General features: G+C 36.0%; 1 protein-coding gene across 1 annotated transcript in view; it reads left to right on the top strand.

Annotated features, from left to right (window-relative positions):
- Positions 1 to 21,663, top strand: part of LOC113251194 (phospholipid-transporting ATPase IB-like) — a 175,156-nt gene that overhangs the window by 64,503 nt on the left and 88,990 nt on the right. Inside the window, exons 18-20 of the mRNA XM_026493021.4 lie at positions 5,698 to 5,767; positions 10,555 to 10,639; positions 12,115 to 12,254. Of these exons, the coding sequence (XP_026348806.3) occupies positions 5,698 to 5,767; positions 10,555 to 10,639; positions 12,115 to 12,254 (295 nt within the window). The remainder of the gene's footprint in view (positions 1 to 5,697; positions 5,768 to 10,554; positions 10,640 to 12,114; positions 12,255 to 21,663) is intronic.

A 21,663-nucleotide genomic window follows, 5' to 3' on the forward strand; every position in this document is an offset into this window, starting at 1 on the left:
ATGGCATCATTAAAACCATATCTCTCAATAATCAGTCTCAATATAAATGGCCTAAATGCTCCCATAAAATGACACAGGGTTGCAGATTGGATAAAAAGAAATGACCCATCCATTTGCTGTCTACAAGAGACTCATTTCGAACCCAAAGATGCATTCAGACTGAGAGTAAGGGAATGGAGTACCATCTTTCACACAAATGGACCTCAAAAGAAAGCTGGGGTAGCAATTCTCATATCAGATAGATTGGATTTTAAATTAGAGACTATAGTTAGAGATGCAGAAGGACACTATATTATTCTTAAGGGAAGTATTCAACAAGTGGATATGACAATTATAAATATATATGCCCCCAACAGGGGAGCAGCAAGATACACAAGCCAACTCTTAACCAGAATAAAAAGACATATAGATAAAAATACATTAATAGTAGGGGACCTCAATACTCCACTATCAGAAATAGACAGAACACCCTGGCAAAAACTAAGCAAAGAATCAAAGGCTTTGAATGCCATACTCGACGAGTTGGACCTCATAGATATATATAGAACACTACACCCCAGAACCAAAGAATACTCATTCTATTCTAATGCCCATGGAACATTCTCAAGAATAGACCATGTTCTGGGACACAAAACAGGTTTCAACCGATACCAAAAGATTGAAATTATCCCCTGCATATTCTCAGACCACAATGCTCTGAAATTGGAACTCAACCACAAGGAAAAATTTGGAAGAAACTAAACACTTGGAGACTAAGAACCATCCTGCTCAGGAATGACTCGATAAACCAGGAAATCAAAAATCAACTTAAACAATTTATGGAGACCAACGAGAATGAAAACACAACGGCCCAAAACCTATGGGATACTGCAAAGGCAGTCCTAAGGGGGAAATACATAGCCATCCAAGCCTCACTCAAAAGAATAGAAAAATCTAAAATGCAGTTTTTATATTCTCACCTCAAGAAGCTAGAACAGCAACAGAGGGACAGGCCTAATCCACTCACGAGGAAGCAGTTGATCAAGATGAGAGCAGAAATCAATGAATTAGAAACCAGAAGCACAGTAGAGCGGATCAACAGAACTAGAAGCTGGTTCTTTGAGAGAATCAATAAAATTGACAGATCACTGGCAAGACTTATCCAAAAGAAAAGAAAAAGGACCCAAATTATTAAAATTATGAATGAAAAAGGAGAGGTCATGACCAACACCAATGAAATTGGAAGGATTATTAGAAACTATTATCAACAGCTATATGCCAATAAATTAAGCAATCTGGACGAGATGGAGGCCTTCCTGGAAACCTATAAACAACCAAGACTGAAACAGGAAGAAATTGATTTCTTCAACAGTCCAATTAATTATGAAGAGATTGAGTCAGTGATAAACAATGTTCCAAATAACAAAACTCCAGGCCCGGACTTTTTTCCTGGGGAATTCTACCAAACATTCAAAGAAGAAATAATACCTATTCTCCTAAAGCTATTTCAAAAAATAGAAACAGAAGGAAAGCTACCAAACTCATTCTATGAGGCCAATATTACCTTGATCCCCAAACCAGGCAAAGACCCCATCAAAAAGGAGAATTACAGACCGATTTCCCTAATGAATATGGACGCCAAAATCCTCAACAAGATCCTGGCTAATAGAATCCAACAGTACATTAAAAGGATTATCCATCATGACCAAGTGGGATTCATACCTGTGATGCAAGCGTGGTTCAACATTCGCAAATCGATCAGCGTGATACATCATATCAACAAGAAAAGATTCGTATGATCCTCATATGAACCATATGATCCTCTAAATTGATGCCGAAAAAGCATTTGACAAAATACAGCATCCTTTTCTGATTAAAACCCTTCAGAGTGTAGGAATAGAGGGTACATTTCTCAAGCTCATAAAAGCCATCTAGGAAAAGCCTACAGCAAATATTATTCTCAATGGGGAAAAGCTGGAAGTCTTTCCCTTAAGATCAGGAACACAACAAGGATGCCCACTCTCGCCACTATTATTCAACATAGTACTAGAAGTCCTTGCAACAGCAATCAGACAACAAGAAGGGATCAAAGGTATCCAAATTGGCAGAGAAGAAGTCAAAATGTCTTTCTTCACAGATGACATGATACTCTATATGAAAAACCCAGAAGAATCCACTCCCAAACTATTAGAAGTTATAGAGCAATTCAGTAATGTGGCGGGATACAAAATCAATACTCAGAAATCAGTTGCATTTCTATACATGAATGAGACTGAAGAAAGAGAAATTAGGGACTCCATCCCATTTACAATAGCACCAAAAACCATACGTTACCTTGGAATTAACTTAACCAGAGACGTAAAGGACCTATATTCTAGAAACTATAAATCACTCTTGAAAGACATTGAGGAGACATAAAAAGATGGAAAAATATTCCATGCTCATGGATCAGAAGAATTAACATAGTTAAAATGTCCATGCTACCCAGAGCAATCTACACTTTCAATGCTATCCCGATCAAAATACCGAGGACATTTTTCAAAGAACTGGAACAAATAGTCCTTAAATTTGTATGGAACCAGAAAAGGCCCCGAATCTCTAAGGAACTGTTGAAAAGGAAAAACAAAGCTGGGGGCATCACAATGCCGGATTTCAAGCTGTACTACAAAGCTGTGATCACAAAGACAGCATGGTACTAGCCCAAAAACAGACACATAGACCAATGGAACAGAATAGAGAGCCCAGAAATGGACCCTCGGCTCTTTGGGCAACTAATATTTGATAAAGCAGGAAAAAACATCCAGTGGAAAAAAGACAGTCTCTTCAATAAATGGTGCTGGGAAAATTGGACAGCTACATGCAAAAGAATGAAACTTGACCACTCTCTCACACCATACACAAAAATAAACTCCAAATGGATGAAAGACCTCAATGTGAGACTGGAATCCATCAAAATTCTGGAGGAGAACATAGGCAGCAACCTCTATGACATCAGCCAAAGCAACCTTTTTCATGACACATCCCCAAAGGCAAAAGAAACAAAAGATAAAATGAACTTGTGGGACTTCATCAAGATAAAAAGCTTCTGCACAGCCAAGGAAACAGTCAAAAAAACTAAGAGGAAGCCCACGGAATGGGAGAAGATATTTGCAAATGACACTACAGATAAAGGATTGGTATCCAAGATCTACAAAGAACTTCTCAAACTCAATACACGAGAAACAAACAAACAAATCAAAAAATGGGCAGAAGATATGAACAGACACTTTTCCAATGAAGACATACAAATGGCTAACAGACACATGAAAAAATGTTCAAAATCATTAGCCATCAAGGAAATTCAAATCAAAACCACACTGAGATACCACCTTACGCCAGTTAGAATGGCAAAAATAGACAAGGCAAGAAACAACAATTGTTGGAGAGGATGCGGAGAAAGGGGATCCCTCCTACATTGTTGGTGGGAATGCAAGTTGGTACAGCCACTCTGGAAAACAGTGTGGAGGTCCCTTAAAAAGTTAAAACTTGAGCTACCCTATGACCCAGCCATTGCACTACTGGGTATTTACCCCAAAGATACAGACGTAGTGAAGAGAAGGGCCATATGCACCCCAATGTTCATAGCAGCATTGTCCACAATAGCTAAATCGTGGAAGGAGCTGAGATGCCCTTCAACAGATGACTGGATTAAGAAGTTGTGGTCCATATATACAATGGAATATTACTCAGCTATCAGAAAGAACGAATTCTGAACATTTGCTGCAACATGGACGGCACTGGAGGAGATAATGCTAAGTGAAATAAGTCAAGCAGAGAAAGACAACTATCATATAATTTCTCTCATCTATGGAACATAAGAACTAGGATGATCGGTAGGGGAAGAAAGGCATAAAGAAAGGGGGGGTAATCAGAAGGGGGAATGAAGCATGAGAGACTATGGACTATGAGAAACAAACTGTGGTCCTCAGAGGGGAGGAGGGGTAGGGGAATGGGATAGACCGGTGGTGGGTAGTAAGGAGGGCACATATTGCATGGTGCACTGGGTGTTATACACAACTAATGAATCATTGAGCTTTACATCGCAAACCAGGGATGTACTGTATGGTGACTAACATAATATAATAAAAAATCATTAATTAAAAAAAAAGAAAAATTAGAAAAGGAAATGCTAGAAAATTTAGAAAACGAAAAATTCGTTCTTTTCAAAGCCAGATCATTTTTTAAATCATATTTTTTTAAAGCCTTTTTGGCCAATGACATCTTTTTTTAAAAAAAGCTTTGAACCTCAGTAAAGTTATTGTCAACTTTTCTCTCGGGGAAAGCTTTTTCTAATAACTTTTTTTATAAGAATATGTATCTTAATGTTCATTGTAGCTTTCCCCTCACTTAATATCTGATTACCACTACTACTGGAGCACTCGCTTCCTATCCTTAAAATAAGAGCTCCTAGCTAGGTGACACTTAAATGACTCAATTGCCTTTAGTAGTGTCCTAACAGCTAAGTAGTTAAAGCAATTGCTAGTCCCTATCCCTTTTGACAACTACTTTCTAGTTCAAGTGCTCAGGTGTAGGACTACTCCCTGGGACCCTCCTTTGACTGTACAACACATAGGGTTGTGAGATATGGCGGTCATCTTGAGAAGGTGCTGAGTTACAGGAAGTTTGTTTGGGTCTCTTAAAATGTGGTTATAGGCCATGGAGAGCCATCCAAGGGTTACGGTCGGGGAATAACAAGATGAGAAGGAAGGAAAAAAAAACAACCTATTTTGGCCAGTTTACTTTGGCAGTGTGTGGTATAAGGTGGAGAGGGAAGATCTTTAAGCCTATTTGGGCTGCCAAATCAGGAATAAAAAGCAGTGAGTTTAAGTTCTGCCTACCATCATAAAAAACAAGAGCAAATTCAAAAAAATCCAGAGGATGTTCAAACAGAACTATGCATAAAAATAACAAGCCAGCAGTTTAACATCTCTGTGCAGCAGAGTGGGGACAGGAAGGTCTAATTCACAGAGATGTGAGGACCAAAAAATACATGACCAGGGCTTCTTTCCTCTTTCCTCATCGGTTGTTAAGAGATTATATTATATATGCTACATGTATATATAATGTATGTCTTATATGTGTAATACATGGTAAATGTATGTTATATATGTATTACATAATACATGAATACAGTAATATTAATGTAAAGCAGTATATCAATATATAATGTATATTATATGTAATATAACATATAAGTAATATATATCATATATATATTTGTGCTGATAAATTTCCATGGAAGAAAAGGAGAGTAACTGAGAAATAATAGTAGTAAAAGGTGAACATTTGTATTAGAATCTCACTTTAAGGAGCACCTGGGTGGCTCAGTCGGTTAAGCATCTGACTTTAGCTCAGGTCATGATCCCAGGGTCCTGGAATTGAGCCCCACATCCGGCTCGCTGCTCTGTGGGGAGCCTGCTGCTTCCCCTGCTTGTGCTTTCTCTCTCTCTCTGTCAAATAAATAAATAAAATCTTTTTTAAAAATCTCAGTTTAAGAAAATCGGTAAAGAAAACAGAAACGGAGACTGGCAAGAAACATGTTGGCCTTTTCACTAATGGTCAGCTGAGGACTTTGAGAATTCTCCTAACTTTGATTGTGTGTGTGTGTGTGTGTGTGTGTGTGTTAGCACCATGTGCTGAGGAACATAGGAGCTAATAATACATTTCATATTGTTTTAGTAATAGAAAAAGGATGTCTGTAATTGTCCGAACTCCTACAGGAAATATCCGGCTCTACTGCAAAGGGGCTGTAAGTATAGGGATTCATTATTCATATTAACTCCTTCCCTCTGTTTCAACAACTTGTAGGAAGCCTTTTGCAACTTCACAGTATTTTAAAATGTGTTACTTTGTGTCTGCTGTTGCTATTGGTTGTTGATAGCATTATCCAAATCTGAAACAGAGTAGTCTGAAGCAAAGCTTCCCTAACAGTCAAGCCCTTTGAAATTTATGATGGTTTCACACCAGAGTGTTTATTAAGTTTTAATGTCAGTGAAAAATTTGTTGTCAGTCAGTGCTCTGCTGAGAACTAATGATCAGATCGTTGAGGCTAAGGGTTTATAGCAGGAATTTTGATCCCAGTTTCCATCCAAAGTGCTTAGTTTTGATGAATCTCAGAAAATGGCTTTACCTCTGTAAAATCTTTTTTTTTAAGCACTTAATGTATTTGTTCACAGCCATAGGCACTTAAAAGAAAAACAGCTTTATTCAGGTAAAAGTGACATAAAATAAACTGCACATATTTAAAATGTACATTTTGATAAGTTTTGACAGAAATCTGCTTTTTGTCACTATAGATTCATTTGCATTTACTAAATTTTATATAAAGTCAGATGGGATATATAGCTCTTTGGCTTCATTTACTCATAATTATTTTAAAATTCATTCATGTTTTAGCTCATAAAAATAGTTTATTTCTTCATATTGCTGAGTGGTATTCTATTGTATGGATATATCCATAACCTGTTAATGGACTTTTTGTTTGCAGTTTTGTCTACCACAAACAATGCTCCTATAAACATTTGCATACAAGTCCTTGTATGGGCATATATTTTCATTTCTTTTTGGTAAATATCTAGCAGTAAAATGGCTAGATCAATGGTAGGTGTATTTTAACTTTTTAAGAAACCACCGAACTGTGGTCACATTCCTACCAGCAATCGTCACCAACACTTGGCATGGTTAGTCTCTTTAATTTTAGCCATTCTTATAGGTGTGTATCTCATTGCGATTTTAATTTACATGTCCATGCATCACTAATGATAGTGAGCATCTTTTCATGTGCTTATTTGCCATCTGTGTTGGGGGTTCCCAAGACTACCCATATGTTTTTAGTGGGTCTCTAAAAGGAGTCATGATTATATGCATGACGAAGATGTATTATAGTAATGTAGCAAGGATACACGACAAGATTATAAGGGAAAAAGACACAGGCAGAGCCTGGAGGAATCCATGTGCAGCCTTCCCATGGGCGTCACACAGGGAAAGTTTATATCAGCTCAGAGAATTGAATACCAGCCAAGTCCCTTAGAGGCCAGCCAAGAGCCAACCTTGTAAGTAGGTCTTTCTAAGGATAGCTTTCTCTGACCTGTTATAGTAACTCTTTTCTGAGCAGCATCCACTTATTTTCTTTGGTGAAATGTCTGTTTAAATATTTGGCCCTGTTTTTATAACTGTTTGTGTTTCTTTGTGTTGAGTTTTGAGAGTTCTTTGTTAACTTTTGGATAAAAGTCCCTTATGAGATACATGATCTGTGAATATCTGTGGCCTATCTTTTCATTCTCTTAACAGTGTCTCTGAAGAACAGAAATTTCTAATTTTGTTGAAGTCCAGTTTAACAGTTTGTTCCTTTATGGATCATGCTTTTAGTGTCCTAGCTAACAAATCTTCGCCTAATTCAAGATCACAAAGATTTCCTCCTGTTTTCTCTTTCTTTTATAGTTTTAGGTTTTACATTTACTTCTGGGATCCATCTTGAGGGATTTTTGGATACGGTGTGAGACATTAATAGAAGTTCACTTTTTACATTAAATGAATATCTAATTTTCCAGCACCTGTTTATTTGTTCTTCACTGAATTGCCTTTGCACTTTTGTCAAAAATGAACTGTTCATATGTAATGTGGTCTATTTCTGGACTTTTTGTTTTCTCTCATTGTTCTGTTATCTTTATACCAATACCACAGTGTCTTGATTATATCACTTTATAATAAGTCTTAAAATCAGATATCATTGGGGCGCCTGGGTGGCACAGCGGTTAAGCTTCTGCCTTCGGCTCAGGGCGTGATCCCGGCGTTGTGGGATCGAGCCCCACATCAGGCTCCTCCGCTGTGAGCCTGCTTCTTCCTCTCCCACTCCCCCTGCTTGTGTTCCCTCTCTCGCTGGCTGTCTCTGTCTCTGTCGAATAAATAAATAAAATCTTTAAAAAAAAATCAGATATCATTAATTCTCCAACTTTGTTCTTTTTCAAAGTTGTTTTGAATGTTCTGGAAACTTTGCATTTCCATATGAGTTTTACACTTTTTTTGTAGATGCTTTTTTATCATATTAAGGACATTTCTTCCCATTCCTAGTTTGCTGAGATTTTAAAAAATCAGTAATGGATGTTAAATTTTGTCAAATAGTTTTCTTGCCTTGATTGAGATACTAATATGATTTTTTGGTAGCCTGTTAATATGGTAAATTACATTGAATTGGTTTTTTAATGTTAAACATATTCCTGAGATAAGCCCCATTTAGTTATGATATATTATACTTTTAATGTATAGTTGGATTCACTTTCCTAAAGTTTTATTTAGAATTTTTGCATCTACTTTCAAAAGGGATAGTGATTTTTAATTTTCTTTTCTTGTAATGTCTTTGATTTTTAATGCTGACCCTGTAAAATTATCAGGGAGTACTCTTTCCTTTTCAGTTTTCCGGAAAAGTGTGTGTAGAATTGATATTGTTTGTTCTTTAAATGTTTGCTAGAATTTACCAGAAAGTCATCTTGACCTGAGGGTAGGCTAGCTAGACAGTTATTGGTTTTATTTATTTATTTTTTCAGTTATTGGTTTTATTGCTCTTCCTGAAGAAACTGTTTTCAGATTTGATTTTTCTTGAATGTTTCTGTTTTCTGTTCATTATTTCTACTCTTTATTATTCCCATTCTTTTGCCCACTTGTGGTTTGATTTGCACTTCTTTTTCTAGCTTCTTAAGGCAGAACTTCATTTGAGACCTTTCTTTTTTAAAAAATGTTTAGTGCTATAAATATCCTCCAAATCATTGCTTTAGCAGCATGTCACAAATATCAATGTTCTGCATTTTCATCTTCATTCAGTTCAAAATATTCTAATCTAAGTTTTCTTTTGATTTCCTCTTTGACTCATGGGTTATTTTGAAGTGGGTTGTTTAAAAATATTTAGGAATTTTGCAGAAATATTCCTTTAATTGATTTATAACATAATTCCATATTATTAGAGAACATAATTTATATGACTTGAATCCTTTTAATTTTATTGAGAGTTGTTTTATGGCTCACATTGTGACTTATCTAATGTTAAATGTTTTGCATGCACCTAAAAAACCCAAGTATTCTGCTGTTTTCTGGCAAAGTAGTTTATAACTATCAGTTAAGTCAAATTGATTGATAGTGTTCTTCGAATCTTCTATATCCCTCATGATTTTTTGTCTACTTGTTCTTTCAATTATTGAGAGGGGGCTATTGAAATCCCTGACTGTCACTGTGGATTTGTGATTTTCATCTTGAAGTTCTGTTGGTTTTTACTTCATTGCATTTCCTTCTATTAGTTTTAGCTTTATTTTGAAACTACGTTATTGGATGCATAAACATTCAGAATTGCTAATTACTCTTGATGAATCAACCCTTCTGTCATTCCAAAATGATTTTCCTTATCCCTGGCCATTTTCTTTACTCTGCAGTCTCTATTGTCTGGTTATAATATTGCCATTCCAGGCTACTTTTGATTAGTTTTGGGTAGGGTATATCTTTTTCTTCCTTTTTAACCCATTTGTGTCTTTATATGTGAAGTGTGATTCTTCTAGGAGCATGTAGTTGGTTCATGTGTTTTGTATCCATCCTGGAAATCTCTGCCTTTTAACTGGATGTTTAGACCATTTACACATGTGCTTATTGATACAGCTAGGTTGAAATACATCGTCCTGCAATTTATTTTTTATTTATCCCAGTTCTTTTTTCCTTTATTTCAAGAATTACTTGAGTATTTTTTAATTCCAATTTCTTTCCTTTTTAAAAAAATTTTCATGGTTGTTTAAGGTCTTATAGTAGGCATCTTCAATTTATTACTTTCTGTTTTCAAGTGATAATATGCTATCTCATGGGTAGTAAAAGAATTACAATTCTGAACTTCTGTCTCTCTCCTCCCAATCTTTGTGCTTTTGTCAGACATTTTAATTTTACAATGTTACAAATTTCACACAACATTGTTTAGTTTGTTCAAGCAATTATCCCCTTTAAATAAAATATATAACAAGAAAAATACTGTATAAATATCCATATCCATATATATTTGTACACACACACACACACACACACACACACACACACAGACTCATGTCATTACAATTTTCAGTGCTCTTCAGACTCATATTTCCATTCGCTATAATCTCCTTCTGTCAGATGGATTCCCTTTACCATATCTTATAGGATGGATCTGTTGGCGATAAGTTTTTTCAGACTGTTTGTGTCTGAAAAGAATTTTATTTCCTCTCACCTTCATTTTGAAATAAATTTTTGCTGAATATAGGATTCTAGGCTGACAATTAAAAAAAAATTTTTTTTCAGCTTGTGCTTCACTGGCTTATCACTTGCATGGTCTCAGTGAGAAATCTGTTATCTTTGTTCCTCTGTATGTAATGTATCCTTTTTTGGAATTGTGCCTTCCCGGGGGCTGCTGGAGTTCCTTCACATCTATTAGATAGAACATTAAAATTATAATGTGTAATGCAACATTTAGAGTTTGGATTGTCAGGCTTAGGTAAGATGTTGGTCACAAGAACTTTTTTTTTTTTTTAATAGGATACAGTGATTTATGAGAGACTTTCAGAAAATTCTCGCTTTAAGAAGGAGACATTAAGCCATCTGGAATATTTTGCCAAAGAAGGTAAGTGAAAATTGTTCGGAATCTTGTTTCTTTTTGAAATGCTATTCTTAAATTTTGAAATTATAACCTGAGTGCATGTCACCGATGCTTGGCCTATAGGTGGGCATAGGGAGCTCATACCCATTGTGACTTTGTAAGGCCTCTGTTTGCTTAAAATTAAATGTTTCCTCAAACACACCCTGTTAAGATATTATTTTTCCTTTCTTCCCCTCTCCACCAGCAAACATTGAAATGTATGTTTTTACTGTGCAGTTCTTCCTTTATTCCAAAAGCAGTGTCTTCAAAGACATCCATTATCTGTTTCTATTTGTTGTACTAGGAACTTGGCCCATAATAGAAAAAAAGAGAGGCTTTTCCAGTATGTGTTGTATATTTTGAAGTGAATTACTTTGTGCCTATAACTCAGAAACCTGACATAGTTGATGTTTTCTTGCCATTCTCTTCTTATCCTTCTGATTTTGACTTGCCATCCATCTCAAGAAATATAATTCCATGAGTGAGTTTTGAATAAGAACAGCACTCACTGAAAGCTTTATAGAAATTTTGAAAAAATCAAGGTGTAATATCATGTAAAAGTAAAGCTAATAATACCCGGAAGCAGTATCCCACTTCGTCCTTCTAGTTTATAAGCTGCTGCTTCCTACAGATATGTGCGTCTTGCCTGGAAGTGGGATATTTTGCAAGGTTGCTCTTTGGGCCTTTTGCTGCCATCTTAAAATATATGTGAGCTGCAGGCAGGTTACCTGTAGGCAGGTAGAAGCATATAGAAACTGTATTGTAATGGAGCTCAAAACAGAATAACAACTTCTATAGCTTATCTGTGGAGAGTTAATTTCTAGGGGATCCTCAACTATTTGAATGATTAGAGTTCAATATAATATCTAAAACTTTTTCTTTGCAAAGTAGGACTTACATTAATTTTCTGTTATTTTAATGATTATTTGGCTTACTTTGAAACTGAAAAACTAAAGCCTCAATCATTCTTTCCTTTCTTCAATAGATGGTTATTGAGTATTTATTGAGTGCCATGCACTGTTCTAAGCTTCCACGACAGAAGTGAACAAAACATAGACAGCTCATACCCTGAAGGAATTAGCCAATAACAGATAATGTCAGGGGGTGATAAGTGCTATGGAGAAAAATTAAATAGGATAAGGGGAACAAGCATGATTGGGTGCTATCTTTATAGGGTGAGTTAGGCAGAGATTGAAAGAAGAGAAGGAGAACACCAGGGGAAAGTATTTCAGGTCAAGAGCAGAACAAGTTCAAGTGGATCAGCAGGGTCAGGACCGTAAGCAATGAAGAGGGGGTGGAAATAAGACCAGCAAAGTGGCCAGGGACAGGTCAGGTAAGGCTGTGTGAAGGACTTCACATTCCCATGATCTCTACAATACTTTTTGATTTTGTTTTCAAATTCTGTACTCCTCCCTGATTGCTGGTGGCTTGATCAGATTACATTCCATTCTTTCTTACAGGGCTGAGAACTCTCTGTGTTGCCTATGCAGATTTAACTGAGAAAGACTATCAGCAGTGGTTGAGGGAGTATAAAAAAGCGAGTACAGTTATCCAAGACAGAATGCAGAGTTTGGAAGAATGTTATAATCATATTGAAAAGGTAACATACCCGATATGTACTCTACATGCCAAGTTATATATGTGAAAACATATACTTATTGATGTTGACATAGTACAGGGAGAGGACTAACTGATTTATGTAACCTTCCTCTTCCTTATGTTCCTGGCAGGTTCACGGAAGAAATCTGGGCAATTGAAAACTGACCTCTGGGGGTGCCTGGGTAGCTCACTAGGTTAAGCTTCTTTTTTTTCCCTTTTTTTAAAGGGAGATTTACTATTTTATTTTTCATTCATTTTTAAATAATTTTTTATTATGTTATGTTAGTCACCATACAGTATATCCTTAGTTTTTGATGTAGTGTTCCATGATTCCTTATTTGTGTAGAACACTCAGTGCTCCATGCAATATGCGCCCTCCTTAATACCCATCGCCAGCCTATCCCAGTCCCCCACCCCCGTCCCCTCTGAAGCTCTCAGTTTGTTTCTCAGAGTCCATAGTCTCTCATGGTTCATTCCCCCTTCTGTTTACCCCCCCTTTCTTCTTCCCTTCCTTCTCCTACCGATCTTCCTATTTCTTCTGTTCCATAAATGAGTGAAACCATATGATAATTTTCTTTCTCTACTTGACTTATTTCACTTAGCATAATCTCCTCCAGTCCCGTCCATGTTTCTGCAAATGTTGGGTAATCATTCTTTCTGATGGCTGAGTAATATTTCATTGTATATATGGACCACATCTTCTTAATCCATTTGTCTGTTGAAGGGCATCTCGGTTCCTTCCACAATTTAGCTGTTGTGGACAATGCTGCTATGAACATTAGGTGCATATGGCCCTTCTCTTCACTATGTCTGTATCTTTTGGGTAAATACCCAGTAGTGCAATTGCTGGATCATAGGGTAAGCTTCTAACTCTTGGTTTTGGCTCAGGTCATGATCTCAGGACCATAAGGTCGAGCCCCACATCAGGCTCCATGCTCAGCGCTGAGCTGACTGTGCCCTCTCCCTCTGCTCCCCACTCCCCTGTCACGCTCTCTCTCTCTCTCTGAAATAAAATCTTAAAAATAAATGAATAAATAAAGGAAATTGGCCTCTGAAACTTGAAAGATCATACAGTCCTTTTTCAATCAAACTGATATATTTTATATTTTGGTTTTAAGTTTTAATCTGGAAGTCATAGGTGGAAAGGAAGTCAAAGAGTAAGGAAGTTTGCCTTTGCCAAGTCATGGGAGGTGGGTGGCAAGGTCAGGGAGTGGCATGGCCTTAAGCTGACTGGTTCATTCATTGGCTGAATGCTAGTCTCCAGCATGTATACAGTGCCTGGCACACAGTCGGTGTTCAACAAATATTAGTTGAATAGATGAATGAAATATTGAGGTTGAATATTTATTTATTTATGTATTTATTTATTTATTTTATAATTTTTATTTTGTTAAATTAGTCACCATACTGAGGTTGAATATTTAAACTCCTCTGTTTTCCAAGGGAGGTAGATAACTATGTATAATTGGCAGGGCTTGATGTTGATTGCTTGGTATTCTTTTCCTTAAACTTCAAAGGGCACTAATAAATGTTTTTCCTATCTGGTCTTGGTGGTTTTTGACCTAGGTGAGTGCCACATTACATTTAAAGTTGTCTGTATAGTCAGAGTGAGTAATGAGCAGCATACAGTGCTTGGAAGGTCTGAATGGCAATCTAATCAGTTTTAGACACTTTAACAAAGTACTGTTGTACTATTTAACAAAACACTGAATTTTCTCTCCATGCCTGTGAGGTTAAAATTACAGGCATCAGGGGCGCCTGGGTGGCACAGCAGTTAAGCGTCTGCCTTCGGCTCAGGGCGTGATCCCGGCGTTATGGGATCGAGCCCCACATCAGGCTCCTCTGCTATGAGCCTGCTTCTTCCTCTCCCACTCCCCCTGCTTGTGTTCCCTCTCTCGCTGCCTGTCTCTATCTCTGTCAAATAAATAAATAAAATCTTTAAAAAAAATTACAGGCATCAAAATACTCAATGTCTGTTTAGTGTGACTGGATATCTCTTTAGCCTGAGTCACCTATCCAAATGACAGGCTCTGTGACACTAACATCACATTGAAAATTGTCAAATATATTCATTTGTGTCTTACTACCATCCCTTCCCTTTCCCCCACAGAATGTTTTCCAGTTCACCCAGGAGCAATGAGCTTCTGGGTATTGAATCATGTGGGCCGAATTTGTGTGGGGCTGGGGACTAGACCTTGCTATTCATTACATCTCTGTCAGGGGAGACCTGTCTTGGGAACTAGGTACCCCACTGAAGGGTACTTCATGAAAAATGGACACATTAGGGAGGCAAATGATAAATGAGAGGACTGTTAAGTGTACATAGGTTTTGATCAGAGGGAATTTGATTTTTTTTTAAAGTTTCATCTTTAAAGCTGTAATAGCATAAAAGAATTTTGATTCTTCACTTTTTTCTTTTCTTTTTTTCTTAAGTCTATGTCATCAATTCTAGTTTTCTGGGCTTGGAACAACTGTATGCCACCTAGAAAAACTTGTCCTTCCAGTTGCCCTTTGATTGTCATTTTTCTTACTTTGTATTAGCCACCAGAACATCTAATCTTCTGCCTTGTGACTTGTGTTAATTTCCACAGTTCTAGCTGATGTTGTATTAATCACAGTTATATGGCTGTTCTCTGCAGACTTTTAGGTAAGTGTTGGAATCTGACACCAAAGATCTGTCAGGGTCAACTAGTTCTGTGAAATTGATTCTTAAATATAATTCCATGTACGTTGTTATGATGCTACTTGTTTTCAGTTATAGGGAGGTATTTTCTGACCTTCTTCCTAGCTCTTGAGGCCAGTAGCACGTCTTCACCTCTTGAATATTTTTCCTTTGGACACTCATAAGATTTAAATTTCTTTCCTGTTGGGTAAGAGTAAGAAAGACAATGTCTACATTTGTATCAATAGTCATTAAGTACATCACAACTTAGAGCATAATTGCTAAAGTAATTAACTTTCATGTTGCCAGGGTCACTCTATTGGTAAAATACAAATTTGACATATTGGCTAATTGAATTAGACTTTGAAGCATTCCTTCTTTTTTTTTCTTAATACAACAGCTGTATTGAGATATAATTCACATACCATACAATTCCCCCATTTAAAGTATATAATCTACAGTTTTTAGTATATTCACAGAGCTGTGAGACTGTCACCACAGTGAACACAGAATATTTTCAACATAACTCTCCCAAGCCCCATATCCATCAGTATTCACTCTTTGTTACCCTCCTTTTCTCTCCCCCAGCCCTCTGCAGCCACTAATTTACTTTTAGTCTCTACAGATCCACCTCCTCTGGATATTTCATATAAATAGAATAATAAAATATGTGGTCTTTAGTGACTTGCTTCTTTCACTTAGCTTAACATTTTCAGGATTCATCCATATTGTAACATGTACCAGTATTTCATTACTTTTCAATGTCAAATAGTATTCCATTGTATAGATATCTGACTGTTTATCCATTCTTCTGTTGAAGGCCATTTGGGTTGTTTTCACTTGGCTCTTGCGAATAATGCTTCCATAAACATTCATACAAGTTTTCACATGGACACATTCTTTAGTTTATCTTATGAATATACCTGGGAGTGAAATTGTTAGGTCAAATGGCAACTCTGTGTAACCATTTGAGAAGCTCTCAGACTAATTTTCCAAAGTGGCTGCACATTTTACATTCCTACCACCAGTGTGTGAGGGTTCCAATTTTTTCACATCCTTGCCAACACTTGTTACCATCTGTAACTTATTATAACCACCCTCGTGGGTATGAAGCAATATCTCATTGTGATTTCAATTTGTGTTTCTTTAATGATTAATGATATTGAGCATCTTTTCATGTTTTTTTTAAATTATTTGTATATCTTCTTTTGGAGAAGTGTCTATTCAAATCCTTTGGCCATTTATTAATTAATATATATATATTTTTTAGAGTTTTAGAGTAGTTTTAGGTTTTCAGGAAAAAAAGGAGCCAAAAAAGAATAGATAGTTCACATATACTTTCTCTCTTCCCCTTGCACAATTTCTGTTATGATTAACATCTTGCATTAGTGTGGTATATTTGTTATAACTGATGAGCCAATGTCGATACATTATTATTAACTAAACTCCATGGCTTCCAATAAGGTTCACTCTTGTATAGTTCTATGGGTCTTGACAAATGCGTGTCCTATCCACTACTGCAGTATCATAGAGAATATTTTCACTGCCCTAAAAATCCCCTGTGCTCACCTATTCATTCTTCCTTCTTTCCTCCTGAACCCCTGGCAACCACTGATCTTTTTTTTTACTGTCTCTATAGTTTTACCTTTTCTAGTATGTCATAGAGCTGTAATCATAAGTGTGTAGCCTTTTCAGATTGGCTGCTTTCGCTTAGGAGTATGCATTTAAATTCCTTCATGCCTTTTAATAACTTGATGGCTCATTTTTTTTTTAGAGTTTTAGAGTAGTTTTAGGTTTTCAGAAAAAAAAGGAGCCAAAAAAGAATAGATAGTTCACATATACTTTCTCTCTTCCCCTTGCACAATTTCTGCTATGATTAACATCTTGCATTAGTGTGGTATATTTGTTATAACTGATGAGCCAATGTTGATACATTATTATTAACTAAACTCCATGGCTTCCAATAAGGTTCACTCTTGTGTAGTTCTATGGGTCTTGACAAATGCGTGTCTTATCCACTACTGCAGTATCATAGAGAATATTTTCACTGCCCTAAAAATCCCCTGTGCTCACCTATTCATTCTTCCTTCTTTCCTCCTGAACCCCTGGCAACCACTGATCTTTTTTTTACTGTCTCTATAGTTTTACCTTTTCTAGTATGTCATGTCAGTATTTTCTTGGCTAATTTGGTCTTTTGCCTTTCAATAAAAACTTTAGAAATCAGTTTGTTGATATCCACAAAATAACTTTCCATGATTGGTAAGACTAATGTCTTAGCAATACTGGGTCTTGAGTCTTCCTATCCATGAACATGATATATCTCCCCATTCATTTTGGTCTTCTCTGATTTCTTTCATCAGAGTTTTGTAGTTTTCTGCATATGTATCTTGTAAATATTTTGTTAAATTTATACTTATATATCCCTTTTTGATTTTAAAGTAAATGGTATTATTTTTTTAAATTCAGGTTCCAATAGTTCATTGACTTTTGTGTATTAACCACATATCCTATAACATTGCTACAATCACTTGTTAGTTCCATTTGTCAATTCCTTAAAATTTTATATGTAAACAGTCATGATGTGTGCAAACAAAGGCATTTTTCTTCCTTTCGAATCCTTTTACCTTTTATTTCCTTATTTTATTGTACTAACCAGAACTTCCAGTATGATGTTGAATAGGAGTGGGAAGAGGGACTTCCTTACCTTGTTCCCTGTCTTAAGGAGGGAAATTCTCTAGTTTCTCACCATTAAGTATGTTAGCTATTGGTTTTTAGTAGATGTTCTTTATCAAGTTGGAGAAGTCTCCCCCTGTTCTACATTTGCCGAGGGTTTTTAAAAAACTTTGAAACTTTGTAAGTGTTGGATTCTCACAAATTTTGGTAAGTTGCATTATTATTTTATTTTATTTTTATTAAAAAAATTTTATTATATTATGTTAGCCACCATACAGTACATCCCCGGTTTCCGATGTAAAGTTCGGTGATTCATTAGTTGCGTATAACACCCAGTGCACCATGCAGTACGTGCCCTCCTTACTACCCATCACCGGTCTATCCCATTCCCCCGCCCCCCTCCCCTCTGAGGACCTCAGTTTGTTTCTCATAGTCCATAGTCTCTCATGCTTCATTCCCCCTTCTGATTACCCCCCCTTTCTTTATCCCTTTCTTCCCCTACCGATCATCCTAGTTCTTATGTTCCATAGATGAGAGAAATCATATGATAATTGTCTTTCTCTGCTTGACTTCTTTCACTTAGCATTATCTCCTCCAGTGCCGTCCATGTTGCAGCAAATGTTGAGAATTCGTTCTTTCTGATAGCTGAGTAATATTCCATTGTATATATGGACCACAACTTCTTAATCCAGTCATCTGTTGAAGGGCATCTCGGCTCCTTCCATGATTTAGCTATTGTGGACAATGCTGCTATGAACATTGGGGTGCATATGGCCCTTCTCTTCACTATGTCTGTATCTTTGGGGTAAATACCCAGTAGTGCAATGGCTGGGTCATAGGGTAGCTCAAGTTTTAACTTTTTAAGGGACCTCCACACTGTTTTCCAGAGTGGCTGTACCAACTTGCATTCCCACCAACAATGTAGGAGGGATCCCCTTTCTCCACATCCTCTTCAGCAATTGTTGTTTCTTGCCTTGTCTATTTTTGCCATTCTAACTGGCGTAAGGTGGTATCTCAGTGTGGTTTTGATTTGAATTTCCCTGATGGCTAATGATTTTGAACATTTTTTCATGTGTCTGTTAGCCATTTGTATGTCTTCATTGGAAAAGTGTCTGTTCATATCTTCTGCCCATTTTTTGATTTGTTTATTTGTTTCTCGTGTGTTGATTTTGAGAAGTTCTTTGTAGATCTTGGATACCAGTCTTTTATCTGTAGTATCATTTGCAAATATATTCTCCCATTCCGTGGGCTGCCTCTTAGTTTTTTTGACTGTTTCCTTGGCTGTGCAGAAGCTTTTTATCTTGATGAAGTCCCACAAGTTCATTTTTTCTTTTGTTTCTCTTGCCTTTGGAGATGTGTCATGAAAAAGGTTGCTTTGGCCAATGTCGTATAGGTTGCAGCCTATGTTCTCCTCTAGGATTTTGATGGATTCCTGTCTCTCATCAAGGTCTTTCATCCATTTGGAGTTTATTTTTGTGTATGGTGTGAGAGAGTGTTCAAGTTTCATTCTTTTGCATGTAGCTGTCTAATTTTCCCAGCACCATTTATTGAAGAGACTGTCTTTTTTCCACCGGATGTTTTTTCCTGCTTTATCAAAGATTAGTTGCCCAAATTTATTATAGTTCAAATTTTAAAATTTCTCTTGAGTCGTTTTTCGTTTTTTTTTTTTTTTTTTTTTTAGAAGTCTTTTTGCTTAATCTCCAGATATTTTGGGCTTTTCAGCTATCTCTCTATTACTGATTTCTAGTTTAATTCCACTGTGGTCTGATAGCATACTTCTACAATTTCTATTTTTCAAAAAACTTGCTAAGGTGTATGCTTTATGGCCTAGAACATGGTCTATCTTGATGAGTGTTTCATTGAGCTTGAGAAGAAAGTGTATTCTGCTGTTAAACGAATATTCTCTCAATGTCAGTTAGATGCAATGCATTGGTATTGGAGTCTCCCCCTACAATAGTACATTCATCTAGTTCTCTTTGCTGTTCCATGAGTTCTTTTCCAATATATTTTGATGCTCTGTTGTTAGGTGCACTGAGGATTATGATGTCTTCTTAGAGAACTGACTCCTTTATTATTATGCAATGCCTTTTTTTATTCCTAATAATTTTCCTTATTCTGAGGTCAGTTTTGTCTGAAATTAATATAGCTACTCCAGTATATTAATGTTAGCATGTGTATCTTTCTGCATCCCCTTATTTTTTAATTTTTATTTATTTTAAATTCAATTAGCCAACTCCATCCCTTTATTTTAATCTATCTGTGTCTTCATCTTTAATGTGTGTTTCTTATAGACAATATAGAGTTGTCTTCTTTTAAAAATTCACTTATACAGTGTCTGTCTTTTAATTGGCATATTTAGACTACACGTTTTTACAGTCATAACTAGTTTAATATCCTTCATATTTGTAACTGGTTTCTATTTGTTACCCTTTCTTATGCTTTTTCTTTGTCTCCTTTTTTTTTTTTTCTGCCTTGTCTGGTTTTAACTGATCTACTTTCTCTCCCTTCTCAGCATTTCAATTATACCTCTTTTAAAAATGTTTTTAGTGGTTGTCTTAGAGTTTGCAATTTACATTTACAACTAAATTGTCCACTTTCACATAACACTATACCATGTCATGGGTAGGACAGGTATCTTATAATAGTATTTCCAATTCTTCCCTCTGACATCTTATATTGCTGTCATACATTGCATTTGTCCATAAACCATAATCACCTAATACATTGTTGCTATTATATTTTGAAAAAGCCATATCTGTTAAGTCCATAAGAAAAATAAAAGATATAATTTAATCTTTATTTATTCCTTCTTTAATGTTATTCCTTTCTTTATGTATATCTGAGTTTTTGACCTACATTATTTTACTTCTCTCTGAAGAACTTTTAATATTTCTTTTATGGCAGGTGTGTGAGCAACAAACTTTCTCAATTTTTGTTTGTCTGAGAAAGCATTTATTTCTCCTTTACACTTGAAGAATAATTTCACTGGACACAAAATTCTAGCTTGGTGTTTTTTCCTTTTAACACTTTAAGTATTTCACTCCACTCTGTTCTTGCTTTCATAGTTTTGAAAGAGAAGTCCAATGTAGTTACGATCCTCGTTCTTGTTTAGGTAAGGTTTTTTAAATTAAAAAAATTTTTTTTATCCTCTCTGGCTTCTTTCAAGATTTTCTTTTGAAAACAGTTTGCACAGGAAATGTCTCGGTGTAGAGTTTTGCAGTTAATCATGTTTTCTGAGGTCTGGGTCTAAGGTTTGATGTCTGTGATTAATATTGGAAAATTCTCACCAATAATTATTTCAAGGATTTTCTGTTCCTTTCTCTCTTCTACTTCTGGTATTCCTATGACATGTATGTTATACCTTTTATAACTGCCGCACAGTTCTTGGTATTTTATTTTATTTTATTTTTTTCATTCTTTTATCTCTTTGTTTTTCAGTTTGGGAAGTTTTTATTGACATATCTTCATGTTCACTAGTTATTTTCTTGTGGTGTTCAGACAACTGATAAGCCCATCAAAGGCATTCCTTACGTATGTTACAGTGTTTTTTATTGCTAACATTTCCTTTTGATTCTTTCTTAGAGTTTCTATCTCTCTGCTTACATTAACCATCTGTAAAAAGTAAACATGTCATTTACTTTTACCACTAGAGTCTTTAGTATATTATCATAGTTATTTTAAATTTCTAGTCTGGTAATCCCCAAATTTCTGTCATATCTGAGTCTGATTCTGATGCTTGCTCTGTCTATTCAGACTGATTTTTGTCTTGAGCTGCCCTACAAATTTTTGTTGAAAGCCACACATGATGTATTGGATAAAAGTAATGAGGCAAATAGGCCTTTTGGGTGAGGTTTCATGTTTCTCTGACTAGAAGTTAGGCTGTGTTTATTGTTCACTGTAGCTGTGGCATTAGAGGCTAAAATTGCATCTAGTGTCCTTGTTTTCATCTCCTGTTGTCTTCAGATTTCCCTAGAGACTCCTTCTTAAACAGGGTCTGAGCCTTACACTTCTTTCATCAGCAATCCCTCATATTCATGCAAGAGACAGACTGATGTGGTAAAGTGAGGGAGAGGAG

This window comes from Ursus arctos, unplaced genomic scaffold (genome assembly GCF_023065955.2).
Source record: "Ursus arctos isolate Adak ecotype North America unplaced genomic scaffold, UrsArc2.0 scaffold_10, whole genome shotgun sequence".
NCBI lineage: Eukaryota > Metazoa > Chordata > Mammalia > Carnivora > Ursidae > Ursus > Ursus arctos.